We start from the raw sequence: 23,840 nt of genomic DNA, 5'->3' as shown, positions 1-23,840 counted from the left end.
ACTGAAAAAAGATGCTAGAATAGATACTCTTCAACTGCAGCATGAAGATAATTATTAATCTTGTTTGCTGCTCCCTAGTTTAAAAAATACACCTTTTATGAACATCTTTGCTTATCTATTAGTAATTTGCATAGCATCTCAATGGGATTTTTTCCCCCCTGATGTAGGATATAATTATATACACTTAAAAAACCAAATCTATTCTTGTGTTTACTATACAAAGTCGGGGAAGCAAAAATGGGCAGCCAAATCCTACATAACTCTCCTTTCAGTGATGCAGTTGTGCTAACGGGGTGTGCACTGTATCCCGCAGGGGAGTTTTAGGCCCTGGAGGCCTCCTGGGGATGAAGGAACATCTGTTCCATTGCCCTGGTAAGGCTGTGCTGGCCCGCTGGGGCTACCCAGACCAAACCAGTGCCAGCAATTTCACAAGCACAAGTCTACGTGGACCAGGTCAGGGACTGAGATCAGAATAGGATATTGGCAGCGCCCTTGCTACCTTTCCAGCCTCAATCCTCTCCACTTAATTTCCACCCTGTTCCTCCCCAAATGTACCCCATTCTGCCCCTCCCTGCCTCTCTCCCATCCCCTGTGCCAACTTACCAGTGCTGGTGGGCATCCTCCAGACCCTGGTCACTTGCCACTTGCAGCCAGGCTATGCTGAATGGCATGTCACATGTTGCAACAGCTGTAAAGGACCTTATGCTGCTGGAATGCTTGTTCCAGTGCAATAAGGCCCTAATAGAATTGGGTTGAAAAGCTATATCTCAGCATGCTTAGTATGCCGCCTGTTGCTGCAGATCAACCTAACGCACTCAAGGCCAGCCTGTCAATTTGACTGAATCTCTAGGACCCTTTCTTTCTCCCGTTCTGCTGGATTTGAGAAGGAAGAGGGCAATAGAGCCAAAGAGGAAGTATAGAAAGTCCCTGAAGCTCTAGCCCAGTGGTTCTCACACATCTGGCACACTGACCCACATTTAGATTGTGAATCTGTTAGGGCCCACCAGAAGGGCCCAATCTGTCAGGGCCTACCCACATAGACGAACAGGCCTTGCTGAGGGAGAATCAGCATGGCTTCGGTAAGGGTAAGTCTTGCCTCACAAACCTTTTAGAATTCTTTGAAAAGGTCAGCAGGCATGTGTATGCGGGAGAACCCGTGGACATTATATATCTGGACTTTCAGAAGGCGTTCGACACGGTCCCTCACAAAAGGCTACTGAAAAAACTCCACAGTCAAGGAATTAGAAGGCAGGTCCTCTCATGGATTGAGAACTGGTTGAAGACCAGGAAACAGAGAGTGGGTGTCAATGGGCAATTTTCACAATGGAGAGAGGTGAAAAGCGGTGTGCCCCAAGGATCTGTCCTGGGACCGGTGCTTTTCAACCTCTTCACAAATGACCTGGAGACAGGGTTGAGTAGTGAGCTGGCAAAGTTTGCAGACAATACCAAACTTTTCTGAGTGGTGAAGACCAGATGTGGTTGTGAGGAGCTCCAGAAGGATCTCTCCAAACTGGCAAAATGGGCAGCAAAATGGCAGATGTGTTTCAGTGTAAGCAAGTGTAAAGTCATGCACATTGGGGCAAAAAGTCAAAACTTCACATATAGGCTAATGGGTTCTGAGCTGTCTGTGACAGATCAGGAGAGAAATCTTGGGGTGGTGGTAGACAGGTCGATGAAAGTGTCGACCCAATGTGCGGCGGCAGTAAAGAAGGCCAATTCTATGCTTGGGATCATTAGGAAGGGTATTGAGAACAAAACGGCTAATATTATAATGCCGTTGTACAAATCGATGGTAAGGCCACACCTGGAATATTGTGTCCAGTTCTGGTCGCCACATCTCAAAAAGGACATAGTGGAAATGGAAAAGGTGCAAAAGAGAGCGACTAAGATGATTACTGGGCTGGGGCACCTTCCTTATGAGGAAGGGCTACGGCGTTTGCCTAGAAAAGAGATGCTTGAGGGGGGACATGATTGAGACATACAATATTATGCATGGGAAGGATAAAGTTGATAGAGTGATGCTCTTTACACTCTCACATAACACCAGAACCAGGGGCCATCCACTAAAATTGACTGTTGGGAAGGTTAGGACAGACAAAATAAAATATTTCTTTACTCAGCATGTGGTCGGTCTGTGGAACTCCTTGCCACAGGATGTGGTGATGGCATCTGGCCTGGATGCCTTTAAAAGGGGATTGGACAAGTTTCTGGAGGAAAAATCTATTATGGGTTACAAGCCATGATGTGTATGCGCAACCTCCTGATTTTAGAAATGGGCTATGTCAGAATGCCAGATGCAAGGGAGGGCACCAGGATGCAGGTCTCTTGTTATCTGGTGTGGTGGGCCGCTGTGAGATACAGGAAGCTGGACTAGATGGGCCTATCGCCTGATCCAGTGGGGCTGTTCTTATGTACTTATGTTCTTATGGAAGTGATGTCATGACCCAAAGTGACATTATTAAGCAGCAACATTTTTAACAATCCTAGGCTGCAATCCTACCCACACTTACCCAGAAGCAAGTCCCATTAACTATCATTGTTAAAAGAATATACATAGTAGCTTGTTAAAAGTACAGGTCTGTAACATTTCCCCAAATGCAGTCACAAACCATGGTAGCAACAAGTCTAATTGCAAGCTTGTTGCAGCAGCATCATAAAATGCTCTGTGACAGCACAAGGTCCAAGTGTGCCAGTGGGAAGGCTGGAGCCTTCCTGCTGGTGCTAGTGGTCCTAGGGTTGCTCACTGGTCACCAGGTAAGTCTGGCACAGGGCCTGGCAAGGAAGGGGTAGAAAGGGGAGGAGATGGGGTGGGGATGGGCTGATTGGGTCCAGGAGGAGGGCAGGATCAGCAGTGCCCGTGCATGCCATATCCCCATTCCCTTCATGGGTCTGATCCACTTGCATGGATCCACATATATTTGTACCATCAATATTGCTATTGCAGGTCTGAGTTGATCCATTGTGGCTCCTCTGGGCTTGCCTGTTCCATCGCAGGATTGCGCCCTCAGATATTTAAGGAAATTACAAAGAGAAACTGCAAAGTTTGCAGGGATGTGCAGTGCGGGGATGGTGGGTGAGGTAGATCTGTCCTGTTGTTTTCTGTGGAAAAGCTCTCCTTACACCCGAGGAGGCTCTATTAACACCTGTTTTCTCAAGCACATCTTTGCCACAGGATGTGTTGATGGCATCTGGTCTAGATGCCTTTAAAAGGGGATTGGACAAATTTGCCTGGAGGCAAAGTCCATTACAGGTTACAAACCATGATGGGTATGTGATTTTAGGAGTAGGTTACCTCAGAATGCCAGATGTAAGGGAGGGCACCAGGATGCAGGTTTCTTGTTGTCTTATGTGTGCCCTGAAGCATCTGGTGGGCCACTGTGAGATACAGGAAGCTGGACTAGATGGACTTTTGGCCTGATCCAGCAGGACTCTTCTTATGTTCTTTTGGCAGCTGTGGTGCTTTTCCATGGACTGTGATGGGGCAGTTCTGCCTCACCTGCCCCATCATAGGGCCGTCCCTGTACCACATATCCCTGAGAGTTAGAGAATATAGTTGCAACCATTTCTTGAAATGCCTTCAGGTTTTAATCAGTTGATGAAATGACAAGGTTACAATCTTAAACACACTTATCTGGGAGTAAGTCCCATTGAATATAGTAAATGGGACACATCTGAGTAAACACACTCAGGATTACACTAAAAATGGATTAACAATAATTCCGTTTCCTATCACATGAGCCCATTCAATGTGAAATCATTTCAACAAGGACACAGTGTCCATTGTAAACATTTATCTATTTATTATGCATTTAGATGTGCACAGCACATACACCACAATATCAAACAACACCTGTATAAAACTACAGACAATCTGGTAAATGTTGAAAGCTTGTACCATGTTACATTGATATCAAAGTTTTACAATATCTGAACATTACAATACTGTATAAACTATTTTTCATCAGGGCCAAACTACAAGTTATGACATTTGCATCATTAAGAGATGTCCTTAAATCCAGGAGTGTCTTTTGTTTTATGAAGAAAAGAAGCCATGGGTGCCCAATCCAGGATGGGATCATAGCACATGGGGGGATTAATGTTTGTTTACATTGTTTTCCCATTAAAAATTACCCCCAGGAGCTGCTATATACCCCCCAAAATGACCATTTGCAGTACAGTACACAAGTATATCAAGTACTCATCCTTTGACTACATCAAGGGTGAGGATGTCAGCTGAAAACTGAAAGGAAGTCCAAAGTGATGCAGAAGAAGAACCCTGCACATCCAATGAGTGGAGGGACTTCAGTCAGTGAGTCCAAAAATTGATTCCAATCTATAAATTGGTTGCTTCCAGAATGCAACCAGGATGATTGTATATGTGTGAATACTCACAAGTTAAATGAGAGGGAGAACATACAGAAATATCTCAAACTGCACAGAAATCTCACTGCATCTAGAATCTCCTTGTAAAGAGCTATTTGAGACTGGATGCATGGTGTCATTTTATTTACATTTGCATGAAAAGCAGCAAGATTTTTTTTTAAAGAAAAGGAAATAAAAAGACATCTGGTCCTGCAATATTCTGATCTCACTGATAAGTAGCAATGGGTGAGCTTGCTTCAGCTTGATTCTAAATTCATTTCTTTTTATCAAACTTTTGCAGAGAATTCAAGCTTTTGTTTGAACAAACTCTCAGTTATTTCCAAGGTTTTCCAAGAAAACCTTTCCCAGCTAGTCTTCCCCTTCCAAAGCAAAAAATGAAAGTAAAAATTCTTATGTTTGAGAAGGAGGTAATTTACAGAGGGGAGGGCTCATGAAGAGAGTTAGCAAAAGTCAGATTATAGACCTCAACTTAACAGGAAATGATCATATCTTGCTAGGAAACATGGGATTATAATTTCCTCTGCCTCATTATTCAGTTTGGGAAACAGAGAAAACTACAATTGCACACTCTCCAGCAGGAGATGACGTTTCTAACCATCTCAGAAGCTTCGTTTCCTATTAAGGATGAGGCTTGACTCTGTCTCCAATGATCACCCTGAGGTTTGCTCCTCCTCCGTCTCAAGGATAATGATTTTGCTTAGGGAGGTGTGGCTGGCAGGGAGGGCTGGGTAGTAACACTAGGACCTGGCCCATTATGGACCAGACCTGAATTTGGAGAGGTCTAAGCTCAGCTCATAATAGAGTGAGTTTTTCCACTCTATTATGGAATAGAATATATATTTGAATTCCCTCAGTTCCAGATTTGTCCCATCACTACTGGTGATTTATTCTTTATTCTTCATAAGTACAGTATTTATATGCAAATCACTCATAAGCACAATATTGAAAATGTATGTGTAACTAGCAAAATGATGTGTTCTTCATACAGGAATGTAAGAAAGGAAAAAAGAAAGCTGAACTCAGATTTTCTGCAGTCTTGGAATACGTAAGCATTCCCTAAGATTGCAAGCCTTAAACAACTGATCTGGAATAACTCTTATTATTTTCAGTGGAGGCTGCTGGGCTTCTATTCTGCAATCCTATACACACTTACTTGTGAGTAAGTCACATTAAACTTCTGAATGGGCATGCATAGGATTGGACTGTATGACTATGTTTCCGTGATCAGTGCCCTGGTATAATAGAATTCCTGAGACAATAATTCCTGAACTCACTTCAACCCTGGATTTACATATTGAAGAACTGAATTAAAGGCTGAGGTGAGCTGGGAGAGAGAGAAAGGACAACCACCTCTGGCAAGATCAGGTGATCAAGTGAAACAAACCCTGTATAATTCCATGCTAACTCATCAGGAAAATATTATCAGGATTGTTATATCTGATGAGGTAAAAAATGCCACGATTCCATAACAGGAACCTGTGAATGATCCAGGATAGTTAGCCTTATATGTCTGAAGAACCCTAGAATTCACTGTTCAAAATAACAATCCTGAGTTGTCAACCTTCGGAATTTGGTTGTATAAATAAACATAAAATTGCCTGAAGATTACAACCTAAGACTAAATTGGCACAATCCTTAAAAGCGGACATGGAATAAGTATCACCTCTCAGCTTGTCTTTCAGAATTTGAGGAGATAAGAATGATCCATGATGGATATCCCATGTATTCAAGTCATCCAGTGATAGCTGCAACTGTTATGTGATAATTATAAGCTATGATCCCACTCTAATACACAGCAATCCTAAACCTTTGTTATGGCACATTTGCTTGCAACAACACTGGATTAAAAGGCCTGCCCCTCTTCATGCTAAATCATATTTGGGGGCATAGCAAGATATTGATTCAAAGCATTCGTTTCCTTTCTGCAGCAATGGCATACACAAAAACAAACTCCCATTCTCACTTTGAATCTGCAATTCAGGCAGCTATATCATTGTGTTCCTTTATACTGAGTCAATCTGTAATATTTCACATCTACTCATAGAAGGGAACACAGTCATTATTTTGTTGTTATAAGAAGGTCAACACTGTCACATTTCTGGATGTGGAGAATATTAAAGAAGTCCAACCTAGGGAAGACCTGATCACCACAAAGAAGTATGCTTTATGGTACAGCAGGACCCCCCCCACCCCCCAGTTTTCCCAGGATTTATTCTATAGCAGATTTAGCTTATTAGTTAATTCAGCCATGGCCTGCAGTACGATTTGCCATTTTTTTTCATTATAAGGACCACATTAGTGTCACAGTTCATGACACTGCATTGGTACAGCAGTCACCAGGTCGTACCCTCGTACTTACACTCTTGCACAGCATGTCTTAGGAATGGGCCACAACGGGTTCCCCATGCTCTTGGCTCCATGCTTTAGCACCCAGAGTTTAAAAATGGGAAGCTTCCTCAGATAAACAGAAATGTGCACATTGTGGCATCACATTTCATACACCAATATTAATCTTTCCTATTATGCACATCGCTGCATCTCCCAGTCACAGTTCAGGACTTTTTGCACCTGTTAAGCAGACTGTAAATGTTCCTTGTGACTTCAGCGTCTTTGGGTGCACAGGATGAAACCATGTTAGACTTGAAAATCAAAACCATGAAAAAGCCAATGAATCTGCATATTTCTTCCAAAGAGATTCCATTGGTACCAGTGGAAGTTTTCTGAAGGAAGGAGTTGGAGAACTGATATTTAAACTTGCCCTGCCCAAATAAATAGTTTGAGGGCATCATCCTGCCACTAAAATCATACATCTTTGAGCCAGCAAGGCTGTCTGTGACAACAGTTCTGAAGATGCCCTGATGCAGCATTAGATATACCTCATTATAAGTTTTTATTTGCTGATGCCACAAGTCCGATTCCTGGTCCATTTAGCTCAGCATTTTCTACACTGACTAGTAGCAATGTTCTAGAGCAGGGGTGCCCAAACCCCGGCCCTGGGGCTACTTGTGGCCCTCGAGGACTCCCAATCCGGCCCTCAGGGAGCCCCCAGTCTCCAATGAGCCTCTGGCCCACTGGAGACTTGCTGGAGCCCATGTTGGCATGATGCAACCACTCTCAGCGTGATAGCCAACTGTTTGACCTCTTGTGTGAGCTGTGAGACAAGGGCTCCCTCCACTACTTGCTGTTTCACATCTGATGCAACAGCAGCAGCAAAGAAAAGGCTGGCCTTGCTTTGTGCAAGGCCTTTTACAGGCCTTGAGCTATTGCAAGTCCTTCATTCATTAATATAAGTTCCACCTCTAATATATTCATTTATGTAAATTTATTCAAATTTGAAATGTAAACTTTTTTTCCTGGCCCCTGACAGAGTGTCAGAGAGATGATGTGGCCCTCCTGCCAAAAAGTTTGGGCACCCCTGCTCTAGAGTTTCAGACCAGAGACTTTCCCAGCCCTTCCAGAAGATACCAGAAATTGAACTGGGGATCTTCTGCAAGTCAAGCATGTGCTCTACCACTGAGGTACAGCGCCTTTCTCTAGTGTGAGTGATCCATTAAAACATTATGAGGCTTCCTAAATGTTGCGTTCAAAAAATCTGACACATAAGCTTTGTATTTTGCTTTCAGAGTTTTTGCTTTTAAACGCAAAGCTTAGTTGAAGTTTCAGACTTCCCTCTTTTCTCGCCTTCTCTGCCCCCCACCATCATTCTTAAACCTGCCTCTTCATTCTTTGCTTTAAAGACATGGTTTACATTCACAAAATATATAAAGAAAAATATAGGGTTACTGGATGACCATATAGTGCTGCAGCCTGACAGCTGCCTGCAAATACTTTCACCATGATTATCCTTACTAAAAGTAAATCACTGGGTAAAGATAGCACAAACGTGACAAGGCTCAAATTGGATGCAACCAACGCTATCTGGAATACTTTTGGCTACATATGGGGAAAAAAGATAGGGATTTGGGGTGCCCCCTCCCACACTGGAATTATAACACTGAATGAACAGGGGGAAAATGTATGCACCTTCCATGCAGATTTTATTTTTTAAAAACTGGCTTTAAGAATGAGTGAGGTAGACATGAATCAATTTTATGTCAGGGAATGAAATGTGAAGGCTGCAATCCATAAGCCATTTACATCACAGTAATTCTATGAAAGTCAGACAGAACTGCTTAAAGAGTAGGTGTACTTTTGAACAATAAATTAAGTTGATTTTAAACTTTTGCAGCTTGTCCAGAAAAAAATAAAAACCCTAGGAATTTGAATGCCAAGGAGGAGCTCGGGATCACTGGCAACACATTCTCACAACACTGCAACAATTAAGGTCCCATGTTCACCACCATTTGGACATGCCAGAAAGTAGGTGAATTGGGCTCATGTTAATAAGTTGTGCTGGTGATGAGTGATTGCTGGAATAACATTGCCAGGACACACTACCAGAAGGCCCATTTTCAGCTAGGGATCCACATATCTCTGGTGGTTGACGTCTGCGAAATCATTCAGAAGATCACTTCATCGCATGCACAACTACCAGAAGCACCAAGTCAATGTCTTTTGCAATTGTGTGTTCTGGCTCACCACGGAAACTCTGGGTTGTGGATTGCAGCCTTGAAGACAGCAGCATTTTTTTCTCCTTCCAAATATTGCATTAAAATAAACAAAAATAAATTAGTAAATAGAAGACTTTCAGTCATGTAGCTATGTCTAGAATGTGACTGTCCTTAAAAATATATATTTTTTAAAAGAGTGAGGAAGGCTGTAATCCTAACCACACTTTTCTGAGAGTAAGCACCACTGAACAAAATAGGACTTCTGAGTAGACCTGGTTAGGACTGTGCCCAAAGATAATTTCTGAGGACAAGTTATTCAGACATTGCCAGAACAATGCATTTTGGGGGGGAAAAAAACAAAACAGTGTTATCACATTTGAAAGGAAGATATTTTTCATTACTGAGCTCAAATGTCACTAATTCATTGTAACAATCTGTGTGACAGTGTGAGAAAAGGGAAAGAATACACACTGTCTAGGCCAGAGAAAGTATTTTTAAGTTTAAAAAAGTATTGTCTTAATACAAACGTTAAAATAACTATAATCATCATAATCTTGGGGATATATTGTAGAGATTTAAAAGTGTCTGATAAGGATACAATTCACCAAGCACTGGGGCTGTGCAACCTCCAGTTGTTCCCAGGGAGGATGCAGTTGCTTGGTGGATCGAGTCCTAGGGGCTCCAAAGAGATTTGACTGCAGGAAAGTTCAGAGTTCAGCAGTAGCAGTTCTAAAAACAGCTTTGCAGGGTGGTACTTCGACACTGCACTTTCTGTACCAGAAGTAAACTGATACCGTTTCAATGAAATAGCAATGCTGCACAAAAGGAGGTCAGACATTGTGTGGTGCTATAAACTGGCATTGGAACTAAGGAAGATTTTGCTCAGTACATTTTCAAAAACTAAGACCTTATCTGGCAGTTATCATTAGTTTCTTTACAAAAAAAAAAAAAAGAGAACAATTTCATGACGGCTAACAAACAGTGTACAACACACAAAACAGTGCAAAACATTGTAAATATAGGAACCGGATTTCACTTTAAAAAAAAAACATAATAGCAGCACACCTGTGATAACTTACAAAAAAAAATGTTAAATAAACCACAATGCAAAAGTCCTCTACTGATGCATTGTACAATGAATAGCTTAGGTTGGAAGTTTTGTTTTATGCCGGGTTTTTCTTTTTTAGGAATTAAAAAAAAAATCAGAACTATAAATAACTTTCTGGCAATATATACAGACTTAAATAATTTAAATATCTTACATCTACTCTTGCATAAAACTCTCAAAGAAAAGTGCACCATAAATTCCCCCTCCTGCTCTCCAGCTGGGCCTTGCCTTTTCCCCCTTTCCTGAGGTAGGTCTGAAGGGACTGCTTTCAAATCCTTGGAAGAAAATGTGTCACTGTCATGGTGGGAGAGACTTTGTTGCCTTTCTTTGTTCTTCCGTTTTTGCTCAGGGCTATGTACATCCCTGGGTAGATCTGGGACTCATAAGCGTTGTAGTTATTTGGTAGCAGGATCTCTTTGAATTTACACTCATCGTTGAAATGGTTCTGAAATGAGAATGGGGGGGGGAGAAAGGAAAAAAGGGAGGAAGTTATACAAATTAGGTGCAGAAAAAGCTTTTGCAAACAGGACTGATGCGCTGGACTTATGCACCTTTAGCAATTAACTTCTTTCCCATTCTCTTTTCAAGTGTATCAACAGATGCTTCAAACAACTCTCAAGACAATGACCATCATCAGAAACCATAGGGCACTCTAAGGGCATTCCCCCATAGAGGCTTTCACATGTCTTTGACATTTTCATTCAAACTCAGCCTGGCTGGGTGCAGCCTGCCTGGGACCCCTGTTCATCCACACAACAGATGTGAGGAGATTCAAGCTGAGCATGGGTAGTGCAGCATTCCACACATAGAAATGTGTAATATTGCAGATCCGGATTTGAGATTTGGAGGCTTCCTAGGCAAGAGTCTGGTAGCGGGTTCTCTTAACTGATGAAAGGTGGGCAGTGCCAAGAACATGACCTCTCACTTCATGGAAAGGTTTGAAGCAACACAAGGAAAATGCACACTGGCCCCAATCTTTTCTTTCTCAGAGCTTCCCTCACTCTGCAGGAGAATGACAACACTCTATGCTCACTTGGCTCCTTACCAGCCTGTTGGCCACAGCCAAGAGCACCACCTCTCCTATATAATGCTAGCATGAGAGTCCAGTGCAATATTGTGCTTTTTTCCTTCCCTAGAAATGCTTCTTGCTCATCTAGTTGTGCAGGTGAACCACCATGGGGAGTAAGAAACTGGGCACGCTCAGGTGCAGGGCTACCTATAGCCTTGGTGCAGAGTTGCAAGATGAGATTCTCGTGGGTTCTTTGCACTGGTGACACAATAAAGTTCTTTCTAGCACCTTCAGCCATATCTTCATCTGACTGCATGTGCTGCAATCACCCACAGCTGTCTTCTACGTGTGAGCTACATTCAGGCTGAATAACTCTGGCGTCAACTGGTTGAGACCTCGACACGAAGCCTTTCACCAGAATCCACTTGCCAAATGTTCAGGCAGCCAGATCAGACTGTAAGTTCATCTCAGCAATTTATGCATATTCCATCTTGCAGATTAAAAACAAAATCTTACACTAAAATCCCAAAAGTGCCTGTTTAAGAGTGCCGGTAGGGGAATTCTGTAGGGGAATTCATCTGTAGGGGAATTCTTTTCTTACGCTTAACAGCTGCAAACAGCTCTAGAATGTTTCCAAGCATGGAAATTATTGAGGTATTTTATACCTTTAGAGGCGTTTGAAAACAGTGTTATTTATTCTACTCAGAAGTAAGCCCAGCATGTTCAGAAAGAGTTGGGCTGTAAACCTCTCTTACTCACTGGAAACAAACACCTCTACAAATGAAGGAGGAGGACGAAATATTTATGGTACGCTAAGGACGATTTGAAGAAGAGAAAAATGTTTTTGCTTTGGACAAATCATCATCTCAAGGGAAGATTTCACTCAGATGATCTGAAAATGCACACCCCTGCTCTACTGTAGTTACTGAATGATTTCACATGATAGACTGGGGAGACAGGTGGCGAGCTGGAATAGCAATACTGTTGTTTGATTGCTTAAAAAAAATAAAATCAAAGGAGACATGCACTCCAGCAGCAAAGTGAGAAAGAACTCCCAGTTTTCAAAGAACTGAAGCTACTCAAAGAAATGAAGATAAACCTAATAAAATAAGGCCCCAGTCCTATCCCCACCACCAGTACGGATGTGTCTGCATCAAAAAGGCATGCATGGCATCTTATCATTGGGGTGGGGAGGTTCAAATAACTTGCAGGAGGTAAATAAAATGATTTTGCATTTAGGCCACCCTATTTCCAATGTATCTTCTTGGACATATGCCACCTCTTTTGGTGGCTTATGAGGAGAGAAAGGAGAGGGGAGGTTTAAAATAGAGGGGGATATGATCTGGCATGCACCATTTCTGCTGGATCCACACCTTCCTGCGTCCTCCCTGCTCCTGCCTCCTCCCCCTCTCCACCTAGTTACACCCCCAGACCTCCCATTCCCTCCTGCTCCCCTACCTCAGCCTACCTGTCGCTGATATGCCAGGAGCCCCAGATAGGCCACTGCTGTGTGGCTGGTGCCACTTGCCATTTCTGGCAGTGGCTCAGTCATGCACTACATGGCATTGTGTTTTGCCATGCCATCAGTCATGCTGTGCTGCCACAATGCTAGGTGCCAATCATAGGATTGGGCTGTAGAAAATGATGCAGCATTGCTGTAGGAAGAGTGGGAGAGCCTGCCCAGTATTTTCTGTGCATGAGTGCTGCCTAGCAGGCTGAAATGGCACAGAAGAAACATCCAACTGAATTTGGAAAAACTTTGAAAAGTTACCAGATGTCATAAGGAAGGATTGTGTTGCTCATCATCATTCACATCACAGGTAACATCCAACAGGTGTCCATGACACCTGCATCTCCATATTCCACATAGCAACCCCGTCAATGGTGTCAAGGGACAGTGGGGAGGGAAAATGGTTTGCCCCAGATATAAAATATAGCATACCCAGTGCTGGAGAAGCATGGCACAGTATATCTGTCTACTAGAGACAGCCCATAAAGACACAAAGACTGAATAACACAAATAGGTGAAAACTATGTATGGAGTGCATTATCTGATTGGTTTTCTGCATTGGACAGCAATACTAACTGAGGGCAACTGATGGCAAACAACCGGTTAATGATCACAATAGCACATTTATTACAAAAATGCTTCTTTAGATACAGTACTGCTGGTAGCTGGCAGAGGTGCCAAGAGGACCTTCTGGAGTCTGGTACATTATTTTTATTTTGACCCACACCTTGGGGTGTGTGATTCTTGGCCAATGGCAGGCAGCTCCTCAGCTTGGATCCTTCACAATAAGTTCATCAGTAACACACACGCACGCACACACACACACACACACCTCATAGTCTTGATTGCTAAATCAAGTAGTAAAGTCAGCAATCTGTCTTTCATATATATACATTGTTTTGCAGACACACAAGGATCTGCTTGTTCCACAATCAGAAGTCACTCTATAGTTAACTATTTTGGCTTGGGGAAAACATTACAAGAAAAGCTTGGGCATCATTGCCTGATGCTATTTGAATCCTTCTTTGACCTCAAAGGTGCAGAATCAGATCCTATCGTTAGAGGTGTTTTGTGTGAGTAAGATAGGACTACATCCCAAGTCTTACTGAACCCAGTGGGCATACTTCTGAGGCAAATAAATAAAACCATTTTCAAGCACCTCTATTTACAGTTCTGTGCATTTGTGTCAGATTTTGAATTCATTTTACAGAGGAATCCAAAGAAAACATATGCGGACACTTGATACTTGTTGAATGCAAGAAGCTTGTGAATCAGAACTTCAAGCTACAGTATACACTATGCACAGGCTATATACACTTCTTCCTTCAACTGAAAACAAAACACATTACTAAATAATATTGTGTTTCTTATGGTCTTTTATGAAATGCACTGACATGTAAGATTCTGCCACTGAAGATTTAGAAGCTTCAATGATTCTAAAAGGAAATTAGGCAAGTTCATGCAGGACAAGTTTCTCACAAGGTTCTGGTAATCATGGCTATATGCTACCTTCAGGTACAAAGGTTCAAATAAATACTACTTGGTACAGGGCAACAGGGGAAGTGTCATTGTTTTCGTCCCCTAGTTACGGGCATCCAGAGGCATCTGGTTGGCCACAATGAGGAGCGGAATGGAGGACTAATTGCACTTTTGCTCTGATCCTGTAGGGTGTTTATGTTTTTTGAGTTAGGGAGCAAAGGATCTGGCCAGGATTGGTTAAAACTATTGGGTGCCTGAGGCAGCCCAGTAGTGCTACCTTTCTCACTGCTGTTGCCACCACCGCTACAGCTCCTCAAACCCACACGCCCCTTCACTCTTTTCTCTGCATCGCTTTTTATACAAAGCAGGAAATGCACTGGATACTTTATGCTTTGTTTAAAGGACCCTACACAGGAAGGAATGAGGTAAGAGGGCCAAATTGCTGCATTCTGATCCTCAGGGCCTGGGCCCTCTCACCTTGCCCCATGCGGGTCCATTTAAAAAAAAAAAAAAAGGCAGAGAGCGCAGAACCCAGCATGCCCCACATTTCCTGCTTTATTTACAGCACCTGTGAAAAGGAAGGAGTGAGGTAAGGGGGCTGGCTTCATCAGTGGCAATCTGAAGGAAGGCAGTGGGCATCTGCCCACTGCCACCCCCCGCAATCTGTTGCTTGATGCAAATATCATTGTTTGAGTCATGAGCCAGCCGTGAATCCAGCCTTTGGTCAACCATAAAAAGAATAAAATAAATGCAAACAACTCAGAAAGCATACTGGTTACTGAAAGCAAATCAGTGTAGCCACAGGAAATAAGAGAAAGCCTTGCACTCAATTATAATCCCAAAAAGTATCAATCCAGAGTTACAGTACCTAATTTGTACAAGGAAAGCATTTAGGCCTTGGCCCCCTAGGGTTTTCCATTCTTCTGTTTGGGCAAGTCAGTGTGAAAGCTATCTCCTTCCAGACTCATTGGACTGAAAGCTCTGCCAACACTCGCTTATACAAACAGAGAGGCCACAACAGAAGGACAGCTGGAAATGACCATAAACAAGACTTGCATTATTTTTAGTAACCAAGTAGGCTTCAAAAAATGAAATGCCTTGGATTATTTGTTCTCAAGATTCAGAATGTTAAAAATTAAAGTGTGTGTGTGTTTTTTAATGAATTCTTTCTAAAAAGAGATTTGATGATAGATGTCTGAATTGATTGTTCATGGTCAATGATTGTTCAGCTATTAGGTATCAGTTACTGGTGTGCTATGTCACAGAACAATCCTATACATGCCTACACAGAAGTAAGCCCCATTGAGTTTAGTGGAACATGGTTATAGGTAACCATTGAAACTCCAGAGTTCCTGCTTGCAGGTAATATGCAAGTACAGCCCTTTTCTCAAGAAAGCCAGATGCACGGATACTGGAGGGCACAGGCAGCAAGTACATTGGTATCAGGGATGGAGCCAGTGGTGCAGTCCTTCTCCCCCTCTCCACACTTGATCAACCTGGGGGGAATTGTTTGAGAAGAGTATTACCTCCTCTGTTTGTGGATACTTTGAACTTTTAGGAGACCTACTTTATTTTTGTCTGTCATGAAGTTTGAGAATATTCTAATTTTGAGGATATTCAAGTATCTTGAAAAAAATGTGCATAAGTGCTTGTATCATTTTCTTGAAACTTTTTGTAGTTTGACTTGCCCAACTAGGGAATGACCATCTTTGTGGGCATCTGGTGCACCAATAACATCTTTGTGACTGTCTCTTGAAGTCTACATGTGATTTCTTGCTGTGTGTGGAGTTGTCCCAGTGGGAAAGGAACTTTCTTTCTGGAGGGGACACTTCTGGGGCTACACTACATCACAAATTCAAGATCATCAGATAGCTGCCTTCTGGGCATGTTTTTGTAGTAAGGAAAGCTAATATGGAGAATGATTTCCTTGTTATGTCTTGAGAGGGTACCAAAGCTGGGATCAAATGCAAGAGCTCTCCCAGTTTATATCAAAACACAAGTGCACTTAATTAAAAAGAGTTCCATAGTTAATTGCTACTTACAGATCCATAGAGTTTGCCTTTACTATTCATGGCTAAAAAGAGTCCACTTTTAACACCAAAGAGGCTCACCACTCCTCTTTCCACTGGAGAAATTTCAAGCAAACCTATAAAAGAAAAATAATGCATCAGAAGAATAGGTGCATATCTATTATGTCAAATCACAAGCTCTTAAAATACACGACAAAGGTTTTCCATACCCCTTCTGGTGCAGAGCTAGTGAAGTCAATAGGACCACACCAATACAACACTTACTCCAACACAGAACCTTAAGATGCAATTCCTGATCAGAACTGGTCCATCCAATGAGGCTGTCTGAGACAGTCCTCTCAGGCAGTAGATTACAGGGTGACTCCCACAGTCATTCACACTCTAGCCTTCACTGCTTCTCCCACTTTCTGCATTGGAAAAGGAGGAGGCTGTGCAGGGCTTTGCTCCTCCCACACTCTGAATTAGAAAAGGAAGATGCATTGGTGTAGCCTCAGGACACACCTTCCAGGGCTGCCCTCTCACTTGCCCCCCCCCCGCCTGCCCTCTCCAAAAGCAACTGAGGCCTTTAGGGGAAGCCCTTAGAGCAGTGATTTTCAACCTTTTTCATCTCACAGCAACTGACAAGACATAAAATGGTCAAGGTACACCATCAGTTTTTTAACAACTGACAAGGCACACCATGCTGTCGATGGGGGCTCACATCCCCCATTGGTCCTGCTAATAAAAGACTCTCTCCCAAATTCTCGCAGCACACCTGGGGACCATTCGTGGCACACCAGTGTGCCACGGCACAGTGGTTGAAAATGGCTGTCTTAGAGCATGACTTCCAGTTTTTGGGGAAAAAACTGGAAATGATGTTTTTATGTCTTTAGAAGGCCTTCTGAGGCCCAGGGAAGCAGTGCATGGTCTCCTCGGACCTCAGAACACCCTGCGGATATGACCAGAGCACAGCTCCAGTTGTGTTCAGGGGGGCACAGGGATGAGCAAGGGGAAGACGACCCCAGGCAGTTGCAGTGGGGGCAGCATTACTGCCTCTGGAAGAGTGCTACCTGGGGTCCTGTGACCCCCATCAGCTACACAGCCTGGAAGATGGAGCAGAAGAGAAAGTGTGGAGGGATGGAGATTGGTGGGCTAGAGTGATTCCAACCACTTTTCCTCTCCTCCATACTTCCTCATCTGCTTCACCCCCCCCCCTTTTTCCAATCCAGAGAGTGGGAGAATCAAAGACTGGTGCATCACCAGGGCGGCAGCATTTGACACACTGCCTCTGATGCCAGGAGGTCTTGGTCCAGCTCTGTTCCTAAGGTAATAGACAGAGCTATTCAGGAGTTAGATGATCCAAGAAATGGCAGGAAGTTTTTCACTCTGCAGCATATCCTAGAATTCACTCTTATAAGAAAATGATATTGGACTAGAATCTTCAAGGTACTTAGCTCCAGCATAATTCCAAACCTTTTTCAACTTCTCTTATAGAGTAAAAGAGCTGTCTTTCTCCCCTAGTATTGTGTGTGAAGAGCTGAATGCACCACCTGATAACTACCAGTATGTGCGCCACCAGGGTGGCCCATGAAGTCCTTGCTCTTACTGGAGCATGTTGCTTGGTCACAGTGGAGGCAGGAATTGCATGATGCAAGTCCAGCACCTGAAGAGTATCTAGAAACATCTGGAAGGGGGGGTGGCTGCAGGCAGGCCAGTGATACAATCAGTCTTTGCCAAGTATTGTCTTTTGTTATTTAATTATTGTGTTTTTATTCTATTCTTCCTCCATGGTGCTGAGGGTGGCATACTGGGCTCTTTCCTCCTCTCTTTTCCCACAATAGTCCTGTGATAGGGTAGACTGAGAGTGCATGATTGGCCCAAGGTCACCCATTGAGCTTCATGTCTAAGCAGGGATCTGGTCTGACATTCTAATCACTGCACAATGCTGGCAGATTAGTAGCCACTCTTTGGGTGCTGAGCCTGCAACCCCAAATCTTTCCCTGCTGCCACCTTGACCAATTCATGCTCTCTGTGGGGGAAGGGGGCTTTCCCTACTTAGTACCCCCACAGTGATTCAGTATGGCCCACCACACACAGTGCATTCACCACCATGGAGTTTCTCCATGCTAGCCAGATATCTGAAAAAGAGTTATGTTGACCTGGATCAAAGCACCTAATCCACATCAGCTCCTTAGCATTGATAGCTGCAGATGGAGTGATTTAAGGTGGCTCTATATAGCAGCTGTAATGTGAACACTGGTCCTCATTCAGTTTGCTGTTGAATGATCACATCTACTTAGTCCTCAACCCCTGTATTTCTATCTAAGGCTGCAATCCTATCCACACTTTCCTAAGAATAAGATCCATTGACTATGATGGGGCTTACTTCTGAGTTGACAGGCACAGGACTGGGCTCTGGGTTCCACAGTCTTTTGTTCCCCCTGCCCAAAAAAGCTATAGTCAGGTCCACTCAGTACTTTAAAACAACATTAATTGAAATTGCAATCCTGAGTCACTGACTTGGACTTACTTCTGAGTAGATATGCCTAGGCTTGGGCTGTAAGTGACTCGATGTCACCCACTTCAGGAAAGCAGAGATGGTTTTTAAGGCAGGGTGTTCTGTTTAAAAAAAAATGGTGAAGAGTGATCCCCCACATTGTCTTGGTTAAAATAAGCAACAATGTTTCAGGGGCACATGACACATTTGTCATGGTGCTGTCTCTAACCCTCCTCCCCAGTCCTATTGTTTCAGTTGGAGGGTAGTTAGAATTAGAGCCACAGGGCCATGGGGTTAAGTCACTAACAGATGCTTTTTCTGGTGGACTGTCCTAACTTCTTGGCAGAGTGGAATCCCAGCTTAACTGTTTGTAAACCCCATGGGTTTACATGAGGGGCAAGTTAGTAGTGACTGCTATAAGCAACTCTGGGAGCATCCAGGTGTTGAAGAGGAAAACACCTGATTTTTTTTTTTTTTAAGTTTACAGAAAAAGTATCACTTTGAGTAGCATGCATCAACTGCTGGAAGAGGACAGGCACCCAGTGATGATGGTGTGACTTCTCTTTCTCTGTAACCAAATCTTGAACTCAGAGGTGGGTGAAGGGGGGAATAAGGGAGTGCATTTGCTGGCACTGAACTCCACAAGCAATATCTAAGGCAACTCAAGTGCCCCCAAACAGGATTTTGGAATGCTACTTTTTAAGACTGTGGCTTCGCTCTGGGGCAGCACTGAGCACATGCTGGACTGGGGAGAATACAAAACCAGGGTCTCCACAGTGGCACTTTGCATGGGGTATTTTAAAAACATTTGCCCTGCAACTATGAGGAGGAGCAACCTTTTCCTCGAAAATGGGTACCTTTGACTTGATCATCATGGATTTTGCACCACGTTCGAGCCAGAGTGAGATCAGTTTTGCCAGAAGCCAATGTGTGTCCCATCAACTGTGATGCGCTTTTCTATGTGCGCTGGGCTGAAGGTATACCCCACAGTCCAATAATGCGCACCTCATCTCTCACCTGACGACCCACCCACACGTTTCATAGGGCTACACCTACGGGCTTGCTAGGGAAGGAACCCTGAATGTGGGAACGGCCTTTCGTTTCACTGACTGGGGCTTGTGTAAATGGAAGCCCTGAGTAACCTGCTCTTCTTCTTCGAGAGGGGCTCCAGGATGCCTGTCCGGAGTGCGTCGGGGCGAGTTGCAATGGGAACCTGCCGCTCCCCACCTGTAGCTGAGTGTGAGGAGCAAGGGAAGGATGGGTGGAACCCTCTTGGAAAATGTGTTCCAGATCGGGACTGAAGGATTAGGTCACACAACCTGCTCTCAGTGGCGCAGCCAGAGGGGGTGCAAAGCACCAAGTTTTGCAAGGAGCCTCCCCACAGCGTGCAAGGGGTCCCCCCTTCGGAGCCATTCCAGGCGGGGGGGGCTCCCCCCGCCTGGAATGGCTCCGACGGGGAGGGGGAGAGGCTGCGGTGAGGCTCCCTGCAAAACTTGGTGCTTTGCACCCCCCTTCTAGCTACACCACTGCCTGCTCTTCTCTGCGGTGGGTCCCAGCGAGCCGTCAGGAGCCCAGAAGAGACTCTGTTCCACTCTGCCAGGCGGGGTGCAAAGCACGAAGTCTTGCAGGGAGCCTCACCTCAAGTTATGCTCCCACCGCCTGGAATGGCTCCGAAGAGGAGGGGGAGGGACCCCTTGCACGCTCCCTGCAAAACTTGGTGCTTTGCACCCCCTCTAGCTACGCCACTGCCTGCTCTTCTCTTCCGCGGGTTCCAGCCAGCCAGGAGCCCAGAAGAGTCTCTGCCCCACCTGCTCATGGGGGCCACCTCCCCACATGTGAGCTAGAAAGAAGGGCTGACTGGCCACCCCAGGGACGGACCCCCTCCCAGGAGGGGGGGAGGCTCGCCCTGGAAGGAGCTCCGCTGAAGCGCCTGGACCTGCCCAGGTGTCCAGGCGAGGAGAAGCCACTTACTGTAGCGATTCTCGTTGTGGACGCCGTTGATGCGGCCGTCGGGCAAGACCTGGATGTGAAACCCGATGCCCACGTTGCAGTAGAGGCGCCGCAGCCTCTTGATGCCCAGCAGATAGTCTCCGTCGCGGCTGGGCTCCCTCCTCTCGCCGGGCAGGCGGCTCATGGAGCGCGAGAAGAGAGTCTCCCAGCGCCACTCCAGGGTGTCGTTGAGCGGCTGGGCGAAGGCGGGCGGGCAGCGCCCCGCCAGCCAGGGCGACAGCAGTGCCAGCAGCAGCACTGGCCAGCAGGCCGGAGAAGAGGGGCCGCGCATCCCGAGCGGCTGGGGCAGCGCACGTGGCTCCCCGGCAGGCGAGCGCTCTAAAAATACCCCTTCGGACGGGGGGAGAGAGGGAGCCGCAGGTCAGGCCCCCGAGGAACTGGAGACACTCTGGTCAGGTTGCATGGAGCAGGAATCCTGCGGGCGGGCGGGGGCGCAGGGGGATCCACTCAGCCCGAGCAGCTTCTGCACTTGATCTCACTTCCAGAGGGGATCTGCTCCTCTCGCCGCTCAGCCATGGCCCGTCGCCCCCCAAACCGCGGTCCTTATATATCCATGTGCCTTGGGTGCACCTATTACATCACCACCCACTGCTGGAGGCCTCCGCGGCAGCGCAGCAACAGTCAAGGCGCAGGAGGCAACTCGAAGTGATCACCCCGAGATGATCCACCGCTCCCAGCTGGGTCTGAGCAGAGGGCGAAGGAGGGGGGCATTGGCTGGCTTTCCCTTGCGGAATGTGAGGCCACTTAAGACGCCAAGAAGCTCCGCTCGGCAAACCAGCCTTCCACGCGGCCACCTCTGGAGTTCAACATGTGCCACTCTCCTCCGGATCGTTCTCTGCTGCTTTCTAAGGACTTGCCACAAATGCTGCTCACACAGGACCCACAAGTCAAAGAATGCCCAACAACACGCCTATTCCCCCCCTTCCCCCTTCTCCCAACAATGTCTGACTTTGTGGAAATCTGTGGAATTTCAGCTTTGGCTGTCCAAGGAACATGCTCTAGAAGGGGGGGGCAGACACCCACCCACCGAGAGAGAGAAACACACACATACACACACACAGAGTGAGAGAGAGGGACAGACAGACACAGGCACACAATACACAGAGGACAGACAGAGAGAACACACACAGCCCCTCCTGGCAGGCCAAAACAATTGTTGCATAGGAGGTTTAGGAAATGTTTGTAAAGAATGAAAATTCTTGCCAAAAAAAGTCATAAAGCAAAAGAGCTGCAGTGCTTAACTAGAAGGGCGCTGCAAAAAGTCTCAAGGGGACCTTTCAAGTGCGGGGGGGGGGGAGAGACAGACCACCCTTGGGTTGAAATGGCACCCTGAGAAAGCACAATGCCTTCCAGAGAGGCGAAGAGGGAAAGGCAACAGAATTCTCCAGCGATCACATGGATGGAATGGTATCTCCACCATACTTCTGGTATCTGATCGTTTTGTGTTACACAGAGGCTTCTTCAAGTATCAGGCCAACAAGCCCCATGGAATAGCTGGTCTCTGGTTACATATGTACATATATGCTCCTTGGAGTCACTTTTCTGCCCATGGACAAGGACACACACACTTTTCTGGCAGCACGATCCCAAACACATCACCTTGGAAGTAAATCGTGTGGATTCCACTGAACTGCACTTCCAAGCAGCAAAGCACTAAGTTTTGCAGGGATCCTCACTACAGTGTACAACGAAAGCCTCTGTTTTGCTCCCAGAGCCTGGAATGGCTCCAAGGGGGGGGGGGGCTTGCACGCTGCTGTGAGGCTCCCTGCAAAACTTAGTGCTTTGCACCCCCTCTAGCTACGCCACTGCTTCCAAGACACCATATTCCGGAAAATCTGGCATCGTGAAGTGTCAGGAAGGCTTGCGGTTGGTGTAACTTGGTACCTACTTTAATTACAGCAAGACACCCAACCTGCCTCTTTCTAAGGTTGGACGAAGTGGCTGCTCCAGTATCTTGGAGAAATAATGTACTTAAAAAGAAAGAAAGAACAGAAACCACATCACTGAGTGGGAGATAGTATTCTAAAGCAACTTGCAATATTGCTAACATAATCCACATCTTCAGGGTGCTCCTGAGTCCTATTTCTGACCATACTGGCCTCCAGTTCTTTAGGCTGATGTCAGGTTGGAGTAGGTGAAGTTAGTGGGTGAACCTTGCGTAGTGGATAGCATAAGGAGAATCTGGGCTTATAACCCCCTTTCTACTTTGAGATTCTTTTCTATTGCAATTTTTAAAGTGTAATGTGTTATCTGCCCTGACCCTTTGGGACACGATAGGGGCAGAACTGTCAATCAATCAATTCATAATTCTCTTATCATTGCAACAACCTTGTGAAGTAGGTTCAACTGAGACCTGACTCAAGGTCATCCACTGCTGAGAGAGGATTCGAAGCTGGACTGCCGCAGTGCAGGTCTGGTATGCTAACCACTACACCATACACAGTGTGAACAGACATATTACAATGTGATCAAAAATGGGAATGGAGACAGAATGGGTCAGTAGACACCAAGCAAGGTCATTCCAACAAGAACACATGAACAAAAGCACCTGAATATTCTTCATTATCAATGGAATTTAATCTGAAGCAGCTCCGAAGTTCTGCTGAAATCAACAGACTTAGTGGCCAAGCCTGTGCTTGTGTGAGCTGGCTTTTCCTTTCAAGACCACATGCTGGAGATCAGGTGATGGAGAACTGCTGAGGGTTGCAGGGCCAGTAGTCATTGTCAACCCCAGAAACACTTTTTTTTCTATTTTGCAAGAACTCAAAAGTTAGTGGCCCTAGCACTTTGTTGCTGGCCACCTGGTGCATGATCTTGCCAAAGAAAAATGAATGACCATTAACCATTTCCTTCCTATGCACAGGAACATATCTGGGGTGCAACATTGACCAAGTGACAAATAGAATTCCCTGTTGGGGTCATGCTGTACTCTGGCCAAGTCAATGAGTTTACCCCTGCTGGCTGCCATTTCTGCACTCCACCTGGTTCCTCCATCCCAGTCACACCATTATGCTGGAGAGGTGTTTGAAAGGAGTCCCGACTGCCCTTCTTTCAAATACAGTACACAGGCAATGTGAATGGGGGACCACAGTGATCAGTGTACAGAGGGGGTGTACCTCTGGTGCTTAACACTTACTGAACTTAGAGCAGACTGAGTTCTATACAAACTTACCTGGGAGTAAGTTGCCCACTGAAAGCAATAGGATTTATTTCTGAGTAGAGGTGTGTAAGACTGCACTGTGAATGCACAAGACATAGTTGAATGCATGTGTTTTTGCTTATTTG

General features: G+C 45.2%; 1 protein-coding gene across 1 annotated transcript; it reads right to left on the bottom strand.

The window, feature by feature from the left end:
• Positions 1-10,309: 10,309 nt before the first annotated feature.
• On the bottom strand, positions 10,310-20,826 carry FGF4 (fibroblast growth factor 4). The gene is made up of 3 exons (XM_066610110.1): positions 20,517-20,826; positions 16,082-16,185; positions 10,310-10,486 (listed from the first exon to the last, which is right to left on the bottom strand). The coding sequence occupies exons 1-3, from the start codon at positions 20,824-20,826 to the stop codon at positions 10,310-10,312; spliced, it is 591 nt and encodes a 196-aa protein (XP_066466207.1).
• Positions 20,827-23,840: the final 3,014 nt, after the last annotated feature.

This window comes from Tiliqua scincoides, chromosome 1 (assembly GCF_035046505.1).
Source record: "Tiliqua scincoides isolate rTilSci1 chromosome 1, rTilSci1.hap2, whole genome shotgun sequence".
NCBI lineage: Eukaryota > Metazoa > Chordata > Lepidosauria > Squamata > Scincidae > Tiliqua > Tiliqua scincoides.
Note: the sequence above shows the minus strand (reverse complement) of the source record. Positions and strands in the feature narration are given on the sequence as shown.